Below are 18,538 nucleotides of genomic sequence, written 5' to 3' on the forward strand. Positions count from 1 at the left end.
CTAATACATGAAGAAGGGGAACAGAAATAAAGCACATGCACTGGAACCTAATGTATCACACAAAGCTTCTAGATAAGTAAGAACTCATCATGCACATCAATAGGCAATTTCCAGAAATCCTGGTGCTCCTAGCACAAACATCGCATCTTGGGAACTTACTGTAATGGGGGGAGAGCACAGAGCATTAAGTTTTGTTTTTGCTGACTTTGATGCCACATGTACAATGGGCCAAGAAAGGTGGAAATAGGAGCTAAGCTTTGTGACTATTTAACAGCTTACGTCCACATGCATTTTCTACCGCAAAGCTCAACACAGTACCTCACAATGCTGAAAAATAAAGAGCTATCTGGCTCTGTACACTTCCCAAGTAAAAACTGCCTTTGCACTTTCCCACCGAGGGTCGCACCTTCAGTTTGCAAACTTCTGCTGTGTTATTATTTTACGAACCTTTGGCCCAGGCTGGCAGCTCGACATCTCCCACTACTCTGCCATCATGTTTAATTCCAAAGTCAAGGCTCTGCAGAAGAATTTCCACAAAATGGAAGACACATCAGCACTAAACATACGGACAGGTGACATACAGCACTTTGGAAGTCCCAAAAACTAAAACAATGCATGGTTCTAAAACCAGTTAAAGGTTTTAAGTCTCTTCTTTTTGTAGTACTACATGGCTCAACAAAAGAACTGCTCAAGAAGCACTGTAGCATTTGCTCCATTCTTATGTTCTATAGCATACCCAGGAACACAGAAAAATCTTGATGTTTTCAAACATCTTTTTATCACGACAGAATTTAAATGAAACGTACATAACACTGCCAACAGCTCCGCCTGACAGCAAAGGTCAACAATGGAATGCTCTGGAGCTGTTGACACAGTTCTTGTATGTCTTCCTGTTCTTGAATGTTACCTTGATCAGTACATTCTTGTATGTAGTGCACCTATGTCTATGCAATTGAAATGTTGGTATTTATTGTACTTTAATTCAGCTATGTTCTTGTTCTTCCTGAACATTTTGCACCGTCCATAATTACGATGCATAAACAAACAAATAACACGATTTATTAGCTAACATGAAAATATGCACCAAATACTGTAAACGTATTTTTATTCGCGATGTATTAATTTTCGCGAATCTCGCAATCTGTCGTCTGCGAAGTTATTTGTGAGTATTTAATTTCGCGATTCCGGGACTCTTTCCTTCCGCGGGATAAACGTCAAGTTGTATTCGAGACTACAATTTTTCGCGATTTTTTAGTGGTCGCGAAATTCGCAAAAATTGACACATCGCGAATAAAAAAATGTTTACAGTAGTCATGAATAACATGTATTTTAGCATACAAAATGCAAAATCTAGCAAATACAGTTGGCAAAAAAAGAAGCTCACAATTCAGTGTTGAGGACTAAACAGAGGAGAGCCAGAATGATATTTTAACAGTGACCAGGCACCTGCCAAGAAGCTACAAAATTGCTTTGGGATCTAGGTTCTCAAACTTTTTGCAATGTGTTCCTGAACAGCATAAAACAATGCAATGTGTGAAGTTTCCTTGTAAGATTTGTGTTGAACTGGGCTGCACAAAAGGCACACCTGAAAAAGAACCCTTAGCAAGTCGTCAGGAAGTCTTGTCAGTAGGGTGTAACAGTTAGTGTACTTGACCAGGAATCAAGAGTTGCTGGTTCAAGTCCCTCCCGTCTGTCTTTCTATACAAGTGCCTCATTACAATATTTCACTTGTTTATGTTGTAGCTAGCTGTAGCTTTCAGTTTGTTGAAAGGTAGGAGCAAACGCCACTGTCAGTGTCACAAAATGAAACTAGGCATCAGGAAAATAATTGTTATAACGAGACTGACTACACTGCAAACAGTGTGCAAGGCTATGACATCAATAACGGATGGTACTGTTGCTCCAGTTATTACTAGACTTTACCTTACTGTTAGTCAAGAAGTCGCCCTTTGTGGAAGTATCATAGAACTCAGGAATAAGCTCTTTAAAATCTGACAAATCGGTTGTCACGTTCCTCCAGGTGTCAGGAATACTGAAATGCAAACAAATTACTGTCAGCTACCTCGGGCCTTATTTTGCTATTTCTGGTTACTAGTAGACATCAGATAGGCCGACTCGGTATTCAGTAAATATTCTCGCAACTGAGCAACCAAAAGAAGGAATTTGGAAGGAATTCACATTCGGGCAAATAAATTAAATATATATCGAAACAACAAGTATACTGTGCCTTTGGTGGCACAGAAAATACACCCAGGCCCATGCAAGGCAAGAGTTCTGCCATGAGAAAATCAAGTGCTGAAGAACAGAGGGGAAAAACAAGACCCCAGTATAAGCTAAGCTAAGCTAAGCTAAGCAAGCATAGCATAAGCTTTCTGGCCTCTTATTTCACCAAATCACCTGTGAAATTGCAAACCACAAACAGGAATGAAATATTTTGTCTAAGCACTTTCTGGAGACTCTACGTACAAAAAACAGCCCAACCACCTGCAAGACTGGTGACAGTGATTTGATAGTGATAGTGACAGGAGAGGAAAAAACTTTCATTACATGATATTTAGAGTTTTTGTTGACAAAACCATATACTAAGTACAGTTAACTTTCAGGTGAGAAAGTAAGAGTGTACCCTTATTGCTAATAGGGCTTTGCAAATGCAATGCAAAACTTAGTTGCACATAGCAAAATCCAAAGAGCTACATGAAATGCAAACGCAAATGCAAATGCAAATGCAACATGGTTGCTAACTGTATGGGAATTGTAAAACTTCTGGGAGATAATTAGGGTTCTGCATTTTCGGTTTCTATTTTTGGGCGGATTCGGCGTATGTTTTTCGGTGTTTATTGATTTTCACGAAATCACTGTTTTTCTGTGTTTTTCCTGGCGTGTAGATGGTTTACCCGACAGTTATCGGCGAATAGAAATCCAATGTAATATTTCCGCACGACACACAATCAACATGGCGTTGTTCACTGCGGTGGCGTTTCATGGCTAACGAAAAAGTAAACGGACATTTTTTGCAACCACCGTATTTCTGTATGGTTTTGTGATCTGCATCAACAACTTGCCGGCATGTGCAGCAATGTATCTGTCATGTCCTGGAATGTCCATCTGTATTCAGTGTTTTTCGATTAAAACCGAATTAGGAAAAATTTACCCGGCGCATGTTTTTCGATTAAAACCGAAAACGCGGAACCCTACAGATACTTTAGGGCGTTTGGTCCCGAGACAACTATGATGAGGATCAACACCACAGTGCGTGCTCACTCACTCACTCTCACTCACACTCTCCCTCTCCCTCCCTCCCTCCCTCTCTCTCTCTCCTGTCACTGTCAAATCACTGTCACCACAGCCGGTTTCGGTTTTAGAGTAACATAAGGCATGACCTTCTGTTCCTTTCTGATTATACATTGAGAGCGCATGACCGAGATAACGATGATTAAAAGCAGCTTCGTGATTTGATAAATCGTAATGTGTTTTGTCTCAAATCTGTGGCCTCCATTCTCACCAGATCAAAAACCGGAAGCGGCTGACAGTGACGTCAAACAGTGAAACCACTGGCTATAAAAATGCATTATCAATATAATAGGCTGCAAATTGACACAGCGATGCTCAAGCATCATAAGAAAGCATGTGGAAGCCCTTTTTTAAGGTTTGTTTTAGGGTCACTTAAACGTCCCTTACTGAGGACGTGCCTGAGCTACTCCTAATATGCCACCTTGCTGGTGTCCCCAGCCGGGCTCCATCCTGCAACCTTGAGATCAGCATGCGTAGACATTCACGATTCATTCGCAGAGGCCAGTACGGGTAAAAGGATGTGTCAAATTACAATAACAGTTAAATTATTAAATTAAATCATTATTTTTCCTGCTTATACTAGTCGATTGAACACTTTATCTGCAGTCTTCAAAGTAAAAACATTCCAGAAAATTATACTAGAAAGAAAAGAAAATACCGTAGCACCCTGAAGCACTTGATAATTGCGTGTCTATAGCTTGTGTAAACTCTGCAATTATAACAAATGTTTCAATGGAACACCAAGTTTACCTGTTGAACATCCTGTCAGGATGATCAAAACGGCCATTTTGCAGACAAAGCATGTACTGTGGCACTGAAATGAAGATTGATGTTGAAGCTTTATTTGTTGCATGAAATGATGAAAAAAAAAAAAAAAAACAATCGCTTATTTGGGATGATTCACTGATCATGCAATGATTATTTCCAGCATAACCAGGACAACAAGAAAGGGAGACTTACTCTTCCTGACAAGATAAAACAGCACGAAACCCGGAGTAGAGTAGTGTGACCCATACAGAAACTTGGGTTCTCCCATTTCTTCGTAACGGGCCTTCAGAGCAAATAAAAATTTACACGATTTCAACCTGCATTATTGTACGAATGCACATAGGCATCTATGACGCGCTATCTGATGCAGCTTCGAGAATGAACACTAGAGTGAATGTCAATTTATGGCTGGTACAGCAATTCATAACTACCTTCAGTTTCCGAAGCCGTTCTCCATTTAGTGCCCCCACAGAACAGGACAAGTCTCGGTAGATAGAAATGTCATCCAAGTCTTTAAAAAAAAATTATTTTACGCAAGTGAAATTGAGAAACAGATACAACAAGCAATGTAACATGCATGTACAAAGCATTGCAGCAGAAAGCTACCCAGAGCACTTCTTGGAAAGGATGGACAAGAACAACACAGAACTGTAATATACAGGGAGTTTCACTTTCAGTGACCATGTCAAAATTTTTAATATAAAAACATGCTACAGAAGAATATGCGATCAATTACATTTATCTTTAACCAACGAGAATTACCCGAGGAAGGCATTTATCTGTGGGGCATTTTTGCCATGTAGCTGTACAGATAAACGTTTCCACAGTGAGCTCTCTATTAAATTTTTTTTTACATGGTTATTGATATACCCTGTATGTGTGTCTGGTGTCAAGCTATGATCAACCCCATCCATTTTGCACTCCAACAACCCTAGACGTAATGATGTACGCAGATATTCTGAATGACCGAAGCTACACAACGTTGAATATTGCAAGTAATCTACAACACCACAACACACATTTGAGCGACACATGAAGTAGGCTTCAAATGACAATGCGCATTATCAATCTTGATTACACATAAAAAGTTACTTGAAAGACTGCCAATACAGTAGAACTTCTTTATAGTAAACTGGCCGGGACTTGTGGATAACTTTACTATATCAGTTTTACTATATCAGGTGTAGCTTTAAAAGAGTCATAAATGGAGCAGGACAAGTCATTCAGAGGTTTATTACACTGCTATGTACAAATAGGAACTCTTTAGTGTTATAAAAATCCCCCTATTCTTCACCAAAACAGAAACTGTCGATTGCAAAATGTCAAATTTGTCAGTTATTTGCTTATGCGTCAGTTCATTCCTGACCACCAGTTGCGGCAACATCAACTTATGAAGCAGTGTCAACACTTTGCGTTTCCTGCCACAGTCCGCCATGTCCCAAACTTCACGTCACACACACACACACACACACAAAAAGAAGACACACGTCACGTCGCCAAATCGAGAACTGGGAAACGTGTACTGGGAGTGCAAAATCAGACAGAAACTAGGAAGCTACCCCGCCTATGCCGCTACGCATTTCCGTCTCACATTCAGTGGATGGACACTATTGGCTTATCCCTCTCCGGCTGATCGCAGTGTTGCAAAAAGAAAAAAAAAAAAAAAAAAACAGCAGCAAGCAACGTCTCTAGCGTCATCGACATGACAAGAAGGCAGGATCCAACATATGGAAACCCACATTCTGGGTGTCCGTTCTTTACTATAAGCGGTATCCTATAATTTTTTGTTTACTATGTCAGAAAAATAAACCACTGGGTTTATAGGAATTCTGTCAGGACCGCAGTTTTCTTTTACTACAAGCAGAGTTACTATAACGACGTTCTACTGTACATATACTGTCATTAGGCCAACAAACGTGCAGTGCTTTGATCACGAAGACCCACACTGGGTTATTCTCATGAAAGGTGTGCATGTGTGGAAGAAGAATTAGTAGAATCTTTTACACATTTTGTTCTCTTTTACAATACAAAACAAAATACTCAGCTGCACTTTACTACTTTGTAGTCATACTTTGGAGCCTATAATATTGCACTTTGCAAAAAAAAAAAGAAGAAAAGGGAAGAAGGCTAACCTAGTGTGGTGCTTCTGTAGTCAGATATCACCCATGGAAATACAGGGTACTGCGTCAAATCATTAAAGCTGCGGTCAGCAAGGCTGTGGAAGAAAGAAGCATCACACACAGGGCTAATTCCAGCGAATTTCGAACAAACGAGAAACCTGACCATCTCCAATTTTTTTTGAAAAAATATATTCTTCAGGGGACGGGAAATGATGAAAAATGTGCCTATATTTAAGCCCCAATTTTCAGCCATTTTCGAGGGAGAGGGGGAGAAAGAAACTGGTCGAAATGTGACCCAGTCATTTCGAGCTACTTTGAGAGCTTCTCAATTGAGAAGTATGCGGTTCTAAGAGCCACAATATTTTTCACCTGCTCACTGCTACATGGACAACACGCTGTCTCCTTCCTACCCATTTGTAACTGAAACTTTTTTCGTAAAAAAATGGCAAAATCACAAGAAAACGCGAAAAACAGCGTTCTTCAGAGCCTTTTTGTACTGACGCCGTTTATCGGAGAATAATGAAACCTACACCATTCATTTCGTCATTGCATGCCCTATGTGTTGATACCATTTTCATTCTTCTAGTGTTAATCTGCTAGAAGCAGATTGTAACAATCCCACAGGCGGTATCGCGATTTAGCTGTATTTCGGCCGGCGCTATCAAAAAATGGCCACCAAAAAGTTGCCGCGATTTTTTTATATGTTGCGCAGAAACCCTTTCCTAACACACAGAAAAAAAATTGAGATTCGTATTTGATTTTTGGTGACGCTACGATTTTTTAAAGTGACAGTGTGCACGCGCGCTGCCCCTAGGCGGTACTCTCCCGCTGCTGGTCGGCGTTATACGGTCGCCAAGGGCGGACGCGATTCAGAGAGATCAAGTTAAAAACATGGTTATGGCTCAGAGCAACGCACTTTTAATTTGTATAACTCTGGAAAACACAGGATGAGAACGCTAGTTTACAAAGGTGGGATATCTGCTTGAGTCTTCTTCAACTTTGCACTGTTGGGAGCCTCACTTTCCTTTTCCCACTCGTAATGAGAACGAAGGCCGAGCAATGGACGTACATTCTTCCACTCATCTTTTTGTTGCTTGAAGGTTTTCACATCTTCCGAAGGAATTTGCTATAAAGTCACATTTTTTACATGTCGTGACACGGTGGTAGTGAACTTACACGCGTTTCATATTGCTTCCGTTGCTGGAGAGCGCAAGTTGAAAATTGTTGCAGCATGTTTGACAACACCTCCGACTCCGTCACAGGCATTCTTTCCATGGCCTGGAGCTGAGAAAAGCCACCTCTTTACAGTTGTGTTGCGTCCGAGCTCATAGTGCTGAAATCTGTTTTTGAAATGTGCACTGGCCCCATCAGAGATGTATACAGCGCTTCCATACAGGGGTTCGTGGTTCTCCATATGTTCTTCGATCTTGAGAAGAGAAAGCAATGCTGCTGCGCTGTCGCGCTGGGTGTCGCTGGACACAACAGCATAACAGCGAGTTGAAGTTGACGTAGTAGCCACACATGTGAATATCGAAACTTGAGTTTTGCTCTGAACTTCCTTGGGCAAGATAACTGTCCAATTCTCTGAAAAGTCAAAATGAAATACAACGTGTCCTGGCTCTACAGAACACTTCTCCTTTCGGAACGCTTCTTTCTGGACCTTCCTGATGTGGTCATGGCTGATATAGGAGCACCCACTTTCTAATTACTTCAATGAAGTTGCACGCAGGTAATGTCCTCCTCAGCAGGCCTCTTTCCTCCCATATTGCGAAATCAATTTCTTGGTCATCTTGGATGCCCAGACTTTCTTCAATAAGTGCTTCTGTACCTGGACAGTGTTCGCAATCCCCAGAAAGACATTCTTCGCAGTTTCCATCACAGATGCACATGCTCATGATCCTTTGTGTTGAGCTCAAAGCTTGCACAGTACATGGATATGCATTCCTCTCTGCATGGGTTAATACTAACCTACTTGGGGCAGATGGAGTAAAATTTGCTCAAGCTAAGCGTTATGTCTGGATACTTGTTCCTAAATTTTCTGTAGGCTTTGCGGATTGAACAAGTCATGTACCTCTTAGCTTTTGTGAGTTTCTGACCTCCTTTAACGTGCACGACGTCTCTTGATCGTGGGCTCTGAACGTGCAGTCCAGCTCATCCACCGCATAAAAGCTCGTTGCTGCCACCAAATCATCTTCCTTCAGAGCACTGCGCTGGTACGGATCAGGCAATGCCCACACATCTTTTTCCGCGACCAACTTCTGTGACTTCTTAATCATGTACCGGGTTGTATCGACGGTGCATCAATGGTGCCAGTGACTCGGATATGAGCCATAATCACGTTTTAACGTGATTTCTCTGAATCGCGTCCGCCCTTGGCGACTGCAACGCCGACCAGCTACGGGAGAGTACCGCCCAGGAGCAGTGCGCAGCGCGCGTGCACACTGTCACTTTAAAGAATCGTAGCGTCACCGAAAATCGAATACAAATCTCAATTTTTTTTCTGTGTGTTAGGAAAGGGTTTCTGCGCAACATATAAAAAAATCGCTGTAACTTTTTGGTGGCCATTTTTTGCTAGCGCCGGCCGAAATACAGCTAAATCGCGATACCGCCTGTGGGATTGTTGCAATCTGCCCCTAGCAGATTAATTCTAGATCAATGAAAGTGGTATCACCAGATAGAGCATGCAATGACAAAACGAATGGTGTAGGTTTCATTATTCTCCAATAAACGGCGTCAGTACAAAAAGGCTCCGAAAAACGTGCGTTTCTTTTTTGAAGAAAAAAAGTTTGTTACAAATGGCTAGGAAGACGGCAGCGTGTTGTCCATATATCAGTGAGCAGGTGAAAAATATTGTGGCTCTTAGAACCGCATTCTTCTCAATTGAGAAGCCCTCAAAGTAGCTCGAAACGACTGAGTCACATTTCGACCAGTTTCTTTCTCCCCCTCTCCCTCGAAAATCGCTGAAGGTTGAGGCTTAAATATAGGCGCATTGTTCATCATTTCCCGTCCCCTGAAGAATATATTTTTTCAAAAAAAATTGGAGATGGTCAGGTTCCTCGCTTGTTCGAAATTCGCTGGAATTAGCCACAGTTCATTCTGCGCCACTCATTTGTTCCTAAATTTAAAGGAGCATGGAAAGCACCTGGAACATACACTATTTTACCACATGATATGAACATACTACCTTCAGGAACCGTGATGCAAAACATTCCCTTTGGGAAGCGTAAATTTCCTGATATAATTTGTTTACAAGAAAGCGTGCAGCATCGGCAATCTCGCCCATGCTGCTCTGGCATGTGGTGCCACCAAGTCAGTTTGCACATTTTATTGGCTGCAGAGAGTGGTCTACTAGCGAAAGTGACCAGTTGAGACGCGGGATGGGTGGTGCAAAAAAGCAACTGCACAAAAAAAGAAAGGAAAAAGAAAGCGCATGCCTCACTATTGGGAGACTCACTTGACACGCGGACTGGCAGCCGAGGGAAGGAGCATATCTGACCTGCAAGATTTAAAGCTCTCTTGCGCAACCAGGATTGTGCGCAGCTATCATACTTTTTGTGTGAATATGTATCCCAGGGCTTCTACTCCGAATTTCTACTTCTCCTGACATATTTTTGTTTGAGTCCTTCCATGCTCCTTTAAAATCAAAATAACTAACATAAGGTATTTAAAAACAGTGATATAGATATGAAGTGATAAGTAATTATGAAGCAACCAAGAGTAACACTGAATATTTGGCATTTAGTACAAATTTTCATACAAACCTGTTTATGTACAGCAGGTAGTCATAGTTTGAGATAACACCATTCTGCCACCTGAGTGTCATGTTTTCTTGCCCAGAATCTTCAAGTTGCAATGCTGTGACAAAACAAACACAACTCCACCATTACTACAGCTACCAGTAGGACAAAGATGCTGTAGAAGTTCAGGAATAACCAGATAATACCTCGGAAGAAGTTTAAAAAAAATATTCACAAAGCCCATGATAAGTCTATATAATAAGCCCAAAAGTAAAAGTTACAAAATCCACAGAAACTGCATAAGCTACAAAAATGAATGCAGTTGTACACATCAAATGATTGCAAAAAGCAAAAATGATTTATATCAACAAGCACTACATATGCACATTGCTGGCTCCAGTTCTTCAACAATGTTTTTCTACGAAACTTCGATGGTGTGTATACATGGTTGTCCACAAAGCTTTTCGTATATGCTCAGCACTTCATCAAATTGCAGAACTTTTTTTCTAAATTCTGTGTTACCGCCGTGAGCAACTGATGCTATGAGCTGTGTACAGACATTGACAGATAGAGGGAGGGCAGCAGGAAGGAGTGGGGGACAGAGGGGGGGGGTAGTATGTGTCCTGGGCAGACTTCAGGGGGAACTGTGCAGACATTTGTCTGGAAAGTCTTCAAGAAAACCCAGGAAAAATTGCAGAAGTACATACATACTATGCCTACCACATGACAAATGCAGGAGGCATGACACTCAATTATTTACTAGATTTCAGTGAGAAGACTTCAGAAGCAAAATATGCTGCAGAATTTTTTTATTACTACTTCAATTTGACTCACTGGTCATTTTTTCTGTTAACAATCAACTTGTATACTCAGTCTCATGTATTTAGTGATGGCCTTTAGAGATGTGCTATAACTAAAAAGAGACTCACCACTCTGATTCATAAGATGCAAATAAAGAGCATCTCTCTCCTCTTTACTTTTGAAAGCCAAGAAAAGATGTCGCACAAGTGAGTTGTCGGAGCAATAAAGTTCCAAGCCCTGATGACAATCATTCACGTCAGTACCATTCTCATAAATTATGTGATACAATAAAGTATGCTCAAAACATGTAAGAAAATTTAGCATTTAGAGCATTTCACAAGAAATTTCTTCTGCTTACAATTTGCCTCAGTAGGAATCTCCGCTGTATGACCCTCTTGACATCCGACAGATTTACTTTCAAGCAAGGCCACTAGAGACAATGCAAAAGTTAATGAGGACAACTCCTTAGTTATATATTACTTGTAGGAATTGTATAAAACAGCATGTTACTATAAAACTAAAATGCAATAACAGCAGACATACCGGTTCAACGTTGTTAAAAGGTTGGAAATACAGCCTTTGAGAAGTAAGTAGCACTAAGCCAGGGTTAATGACCAGAGGAGTGATCTTGTTTGCTCTGGTCTCAAGAACAATTTGTTCATAAAGATCTCCTAGACTAGAAAGCATGCATACCCAAATTAGCTCACAACCATGAAAAAAGAACAGCGTTTATAACAAGCAGCAGTACTTTGAGATTTATGCATTCCGCTGACAATACCCTACTTAAGTTTCTTATCTATTTATTTATGACATATACCTCAAAGGTACCCCATGGGGGCTTTATATTGAAGGGGGGAGGGGGATATGGCATAATATTTCTTACAACAACAGAAAAATACAAAAGTTGGAACACACTGCAAACTAAACAAAAAGTACAAATTTACTGCATGCCAGGATAGCGGGCAAGTTCGTGTTTAAACGCATCATGGTCGACAATTGAACCTCAGTATGCAATAAGGGGATAAGTCGAATTATCCCCTTTTTAGTATTTTTGTTGCAGTGACATCTACATACCAGTATGTACCTGTCAAAGAAAATTTAGGACCGTATTGCAATTTATTGACTCTCTACAGGAGGATAAGAAACGGGAAATACATGCCTGTCAATGGGACGGACAGTCAGATCAGGCCCCTTTTTTACACATGCATAGCTGCATACAAATGGTGTAGCTTAAATTTTGCTATGATGCGGAAATGAATTCCGACTTCCGCTCGAAAAACATTTTCTTCCTACCTCACGTGACCGTGTCAGCAGTGCTACTGAGCCTTGTAATCGGAAAAACGTGCGCACGATGCTAATATGTTATATTTTGCTGGCCATACAGAACATTATTTTCAAGATTGTGCTCATTTAGCAACACGATAATCAAAATCCAGGCTGCTCCACTGCACAAAGGTAGCTTCGCTCGTCCTGGCGTCACAATGAAAGTCGGACTCGTGAAAACTGTTTTTTCCTGCACGAAAACCCTGTGCGCGCAGTGTTACATAGAAAAAGGGGATATGTCATGCTCCTGGGTTTTGTTCAATTTCTGCTAAGTCACACATTCGGAAACGACGCTAACGGGACATGCATGTAGAGTAGACACATGCATATGTGTTACACGTTTTGCATTTACGTTATTCGAGGAAACTCATCTGCAATTACTTTACAAAATATTCACTTGCAGTTTTCTCGGTTTGGGATTTTTCGACTTATCCCCTTATTGCATACAGAGGCTCAGTTGTGACCATCTGCTCCAGTCATTAGTTGTCTCAGGAAAGAATGAGCGATGGAACTGCACTGTTTGGCACATGAAGCGATTGACCTTAAACTGGTTATCCAGCCTTGATGATATATAGGACGCAGGTTGGATGAAGACATGTCTCAAAGATGGGCTATGGAAAAACTTATGGTAAGCATAGAGATGAAAATATTGCATAGTACAGTCAAACTCATTTACAACGAAGCTCAGGGGACAGCAAAAAAAATTCGCAGTAAAGGTATTTTCGTTAAAAAGGATGTCCATTACCTATAGGCTCCAGCGGGACCGCAAAAAAAATTTGCTGTAGTGGTATTTTCGTTAAAAAGGTGTTCGCTATAAAGGAGTTTGACTGTACAAGTTCAGGAAGTCCAAGTGAAAGTTTAACTGATGTGATACTAGAAGGGTACGTGCAGTTGTTAGATATAAAACGGGCTGCGCGACTTTGATATGTCTCGAGGAAGATAGTGAAGCTAGTAAGGTGAGGGTCCCAAACACTGCTACAGTGCACTCTAGCTTTGGGTAAATGACTGTGGTGTATGCTAGTTGTTTAACAGAAGATGGGGCGTGCCTCAAGTTCCGGTTCCGGTGAAGAAAACAAAGTTTATGATTAGCATAACTTATTATGTAGTTAATGTGGTTTGTCCGGCTAAGGTTGGGAGTAATATGGAGTCCCAGGTTTGATTTAGGAACCAAAGAATCGCCTAATTTGTAGAACTGGGGATAGGTCTGCTTGAACGAGAAAAGGAAACATGCGAGCATTTGGTTACGTTTAGAGAAAGCGTCCATATCGAGCACCATGAGAATGTATTATCAAGGTCTTTTGTCAAGGTGTAGAAGCGACGTGACGGCAGATTATGCAGTTGTCTGTAAAAAGATGAATGGATGAGGATAAAGAATTAGGTAGAATTAGGTCAACAAAGAGGAGGGAACCGAGTACTGAACCTTGAGGCACACAAGAGAGTTCGGGAAGAGAGGGAGTCGTTAACCAGGACTACTTGCGAATGATTTCGTAAGTAGCCTTGGATCCAGGCGAAAATAAAAGGGTTAAGGTTGAGCCATGAAAGCTTATGAAGGAGGGAGCTGTGACTGACTGTATCGAAGGCTTTAGGGTCATTCCATGCCAAACGTCCCAGACATTGCGCTTGACCATCTCTAATATATTTCAAATAAATTGTGGTTGATTGTTCCCATGCAGCCAATGTTCTCCCGGCTTATTTTTGACGCAAAAATTATTTTCACTCAGTGGCCGCCTGCTGAAGATTGAGATGGGACACGTGACCTACCTGGTGAAAAAAATTTCTCGAAAAATTCTCGCGAAAAAGTAGCTTTTTCGCAAATTCCAACCAATTCTCTTCCGAGTCAAGAGTCAAGACAAAGCATAACACTTTCATGCCAAGACCCACTGAAGGTTGATAGAGAATTTTTATCGTTTGCCCCGAGAAAATGGTAAAAACTTGATAACTTTAGGATTTTTTACAGAACACACATTTTTTCGGAGCCATTTAAACTCTTTAGCGCATTGTGTAGAAGGCATAGAACGCGTTAAAAATATTTTGAGGCGTGCAGACTTGGAATTGTACGCAGAAAAAAAAAAGACCTTTTCTGAAATATTGCTTTTTACCACATAATCAGCCGTCAATTGCACACTGAGGTTGTCCTGATAAAAACAGGAGACAAACTACATCTAATACTTGTATGCCCCTTGAACATTTCCTTACAAAGTTTCATCAAAACAATTTTTGTTTTAGCAGCGAAAATTTTTTTTAACTTGACCACCCCCGCACTCATCCGGCGTTGCACCGCAAGGTTGCTTCACCCAAAGATGCATCGCCGCTGCCGCCGTCAAACACACACAATTTATTTGAAAGAAATTGGAGATGGTCAGGCCCAATGTCTGGGACGTTTGGCACAGAATGACCCTTTAGTAAAGTCAAGAAAAATGGGGTCCGTTCGTACATTGACATCGAGGTTGCGATGGATATCATGAATGAAACAAGACAATTGTGTATCACAGAAGTAACCCTTACGAAACCCATGCTGATTGAAATAAAACAGTTATTCGACTCGAGATGGAGAAACAGCTGAAAGTATTCGTTTGAATAGTGCAAAATGGATTGGCAACACTTGTCAGTGATATTGGGTGGTAGTTCAGGGGATTAAATTTGCTGCCTTCTTTTTGAAAATCTGATCTTCGATAGCCGCCAGTCATTAGGTAAAGCACTGTGATGAATGGATATGTTATAAGGGCTGTGCTCACTCAGATGTTTTTAATACCAAAGCAAATAATCATATGTTCAATTTGACTTCCGAATGAAACACAGAATTTAGAATCGAAGCGACATGAAGGGACACGAAGCGAAACGATGTCGCTTCCAAACAAAATTTATTCGAATACGAAGTTCCGAAGCTGCACTTGTAAGCATAAAGATGCCAGAAGCAGAGGGTATAAAACAAAGTGAATGCTGCTTCTTACAAATATCCATATAATACAGTCGAGCCTGTTTATAACGATATTGACAGGAACACGAAATCCAATCGTTATATCAGAGTTATCGAGCTTCCGCGAAATCGCCAGTCGGGATCACACCAACAAAGTAGAACCGCACAAGTAGAATGCCGTTCAACATGCGTGCATTTGTTGCAAGTGCAAAAGCATTTTATCTTGCTCTAAACTAATACAGCTTTGTGTCGAAAGCCTTTCCAAGGACGGCATACCCGCCGATACCACGTCAGGCTCCACACCCTTTGAGGTCGACGAATTCGTCAATTGCTCGTCATCCAGTTAGCCTGAAGTTTTCGGGAAATATTTTTTTCTGAATTCGGGGAATAAAAATCGGGTGAATAAACATGTGCTCTAAATTCATGCAAATTCGGGTGGAAAAACTTTCAGTACACTAAATTCGGGGAGAAACCGGGCTCAGTTACTCAACCTAACTGTACTGGTTCTGTACAAATGGTGATGTAACTGCATTTGCTGCAAAACAAGTTAGTGCGTATTCCTACAGACGTCTCAGTGAGGGCAATTTGCCGGGTAAAAATCGAGTTTCACCCTAAACAGGCAACCTTCAACTCCGGGTGCAAATTTGGGAAAGAATTGGGTAAAGCCCTAAAACTTCAGGCTCTAGTCATCATCAATCTCACTATCTGGAAACTGCATTGTCCATCAGAACGCGCCTCGCCCAGGGGTAATCCGCTTTAATAAGGCTAATAAGCTTTTTGAAAATGCCACAGTAATTTGTTTTCAATGAAAAACTGCAATTTGCTTTTCGATTTTCACATTTTCAAGGCCACCGGGAGAATTCTGATTATTATATCGATGTCTTGTTAACATATACATCAATGGGCGAGCTGACAGGAACCAGCAATTTCATCGTAATACCGGTGTTATCGTTACGTCGAATATCGTAGTAAACAGGCTTGAATCTATATTTCCATGCATATTTTATTTATTTATCAATTATTATTATTTTTACATTACAATGTCTGGGAGGCCCAGTAGAGCACTACAGAATAGAAAAATATGCTGTGTACAGGGTATCCCAGAAAATGTGTCATTGAATTATAATAAAAAAAACTACACCATCTAGAATCATGTGGTCAACGGTATTTGTTCTTACTAGGTTTTTGCCACCTCCTGATCGGAATGTCACGATCTGAACGTAAGTTTAATTATGTAAATTTTTGCGAACTGAGCTCGGAAATTTGCCAAGTAAAGGTGACTTTTTTACCCCACAAATATGAAGAGCATGCTGCATTTACTCAAATTCATGATAATTGACAGGGATATTGAGGAGCTATCCCATCGGAAAAACTAGCCAAACATCATGCTTTACCCAGCACCGGGAGCATAGTGTGCGACAATTTTTTCAGCAATCGTTGTCAGCCCGACGAAAGGAGGTTGGAAACACAACCCACAGAGTGATAGTAGAAAAAGTGAGTTCCTGAAATTGGGAAAGGGAAGGCATGATCCCATCGGAAGCCAGATGCGATAAGCCATGTCTATGTTCTCTCTTTCTACTATCGCGGCTTGTATTAACTACGGTTTTAAAATTTGAATTAACACAGCCCTATTTCTTATACAGTGTAATTCCATTAATTTGAACTCAAGGGGGACAAAAAATTTGTTCGATGTAAGGGGAGCTACTCTGAACAAGTGTATTCAAGTGTAACAATTCAATGATTTGCGCAAATAAATCTTTGCCCAATTCATGTACCTTATGTGTGCCTATCCCGTTGCATTAATTGTGATATCTTCCTGACGTACAAGCCGCGGCTTATCTGGCAGTGTGGCTTATGCGCCAAAAGTTTTCCCCAGTGCAGGAAAAACAGTAACCTGTGGCTTATCTGCAGTGCAGCTAATATGCGTGAAAATACGGCATATTATTTAGGTTCATAGTCAATGCCAGTTGTGCAATGGTTGTATGTATGGGCACTGCCACAATTGCATCACAGTGAAGATGCACGAGTATCAACACCAGACTGATACTTGAAACATTGAGGAAGGGCAAGTTGCTGAGGCAAACAACAATGCCCAGGAATCAAATTCAAGTGGGTCATGAAAAAAAAGCTAGTATGTGCTAGCACCATGACGCAAAACCAGGACTTCCCACATTTCCAGTCTACATCACCCGATACATCACATTAAATGCACCCCAACTTTAGTTGCACAGCCGGATCACCTCGTGCAGCGCCAGAGAGTATATCGCGCAGTCAACGAGAAGGAGCGCCTGGCACTAGAGTGATGAACGACAAATGCAACGGCAGTAAAACCTAGTTAAAACGTACCTGAGTAAGCCGTAGTTCCTTAAAAGTACTCGAACTGAGTCCCAGATAGCGGTGCCATTAAACGTAATGCATTCAATAACATCTTAAGCTGCACTGGTTTTTCACATACCGTCGGTTAATCCGTACTGTTTTCCCATTGTCCTATCGTACTGGTCCCCATTTTGGTTGCATACAGGTGAGAGAGTCTGTGCATCATTCTGCCAAGCACATAGCCAGTTATCACATTATAAGGGTTCGGATCCCGGGATCCCAAAATCCAGTGGGATTTCAGCATAATTTCATGCCCTGAATTCACGGGCTTTCATGAGGCCAAATCCCAGGATTTTGGGATAATGAATTTTGGCTTTCTGGACAATGACTATGCGGTCGTACGAGTGAAAAGGAAAGAACGACGTCTTTTGGTTTCAAGCGGCCCACCCCTAAAAATATCATTTTCGATCTGAAAATGAACCAACCTCATAGTCTACGACACATGACAAAGACGTTACCTCACTCATGTGAACCACGCAAGCAATAGCCAAGAACAGCCCTCAACTTGTAAAACTCCTACAAAACCTGAGTCTTCCGATCCATAAGGCCACACAAAGTATTGCAGGATCTCTCTCTTTCTCTCTCTCTGCAGAATTTCTCTTTTTTGTTCTTTTCATCTCCATGGATGTTTGAAAGTGAGAAGAGAAACTGAGACAGCCTTTTGAGAAAACTAGACTGGGATGCTCCAGACAAGAACAGAACAATTACTGTGGATGAGTAAAAGGGGAGAAGAGCAAAACACACAAGTCACCAGAATACTCCAGCGGAAGATGTGAAAAACTCCATTGCTTTCAGCAGCCGCTTTGGTATTCAGGGTGTTTCTCCTAAGGTGATAAATTCTAACTGGCGACGTACTCGCCGGAGGGTTGTGGGACTTTTGGCAATTACCTTCTAGAAACGTTTGCCACCATTTAGGAAGGCTTTGGACAATTTTTAATTGGGAGAAATTTATTTTTTCAATTGAACTTTGAAAATTGCCAAGCGAACCTCACTTTTTTTTGGACAGAAATATGAAGTCCTCCACGGATAACCACAGACCCAACAAAAACTATGTTGAGCATCGTGACAGAAATAGTCTAAAAAAATTAGTGAAAATTACGCTTTAGCCTCGCCTTCTTGATTTTCGCAAAGAAGCGCGCACCACATGTGCGTCTAGGAGAGGAAGTGTCCCCGCCTCTTGTTTTACCTTTCTTTCCCCCGCTTTG

At 41.1% G+C, this 18,538-nt stretch overlaps 1 protein-coding gene across 1 annotated transcript in view; it reads right to left on the reverse strand.

The window, feature by feature from the left end:
- LOC135377893 (protein FAN-like) overlaps window positions 1-18,538 on the reverse strand; it is a 54,886-nt gene that overhangs the window by 21,721 nt on the left and 14,627 nt on the right. The window contains exons 9-18 of the mRNA XM_064610629.1: window positions 11,261-11,393; window positions 11,076-11,147; window positions 10,846-10,954; window positions 9,941-10,034; window positions 6,192-6,274; window positions 4,491-4,570; window positions 4,252-4,342; window positions 4,042-4,105; window positions 1,924-2,032; window positions 448-517 (exon numbers count right to left, since the gene is read on the reverse strand). Coding sequence (XP_064466699.1) covers window positions 448-517; window positions 1,924-2,032; window positions 4,042-4,105; window positions 4,252-4,342; window positions 4,491-4,570; window positions 6,192-6,274; window positions 9,941-10,034; window positions 10,846-10,954; window positions 11,076-11,147; window positions 11,261-11,393 — 905 coding nt within the window. The remainder of the gene's footprint in view (window positions 1-447; window positions 518-1,923; window positions 2,033-4,041; window positions 4,106-4,251; window positions 4,343-4,490; window positions 4,571-6,191; window positions 6,275-9,940; window positions 10,035-10,845; window positions 10,955-11,075; window positions 11,148-11,260; window positions 11,394-18,538) is intronic.

The sequence above is a fragment of the Ornithodoros turicata genome, chromosome 1 (assembly GCF_037126465.1).
Source record: "Ornithodoros turicata isolate Travis chromosome 1, ASM3712646v1, whole genome shotgun sequence".
NCBI lineage: Eukaryota > Metazoa > Arthropoda > Arachnida > Ixodida > Argasidae > Ornithodoros > Ornithodoros turicata.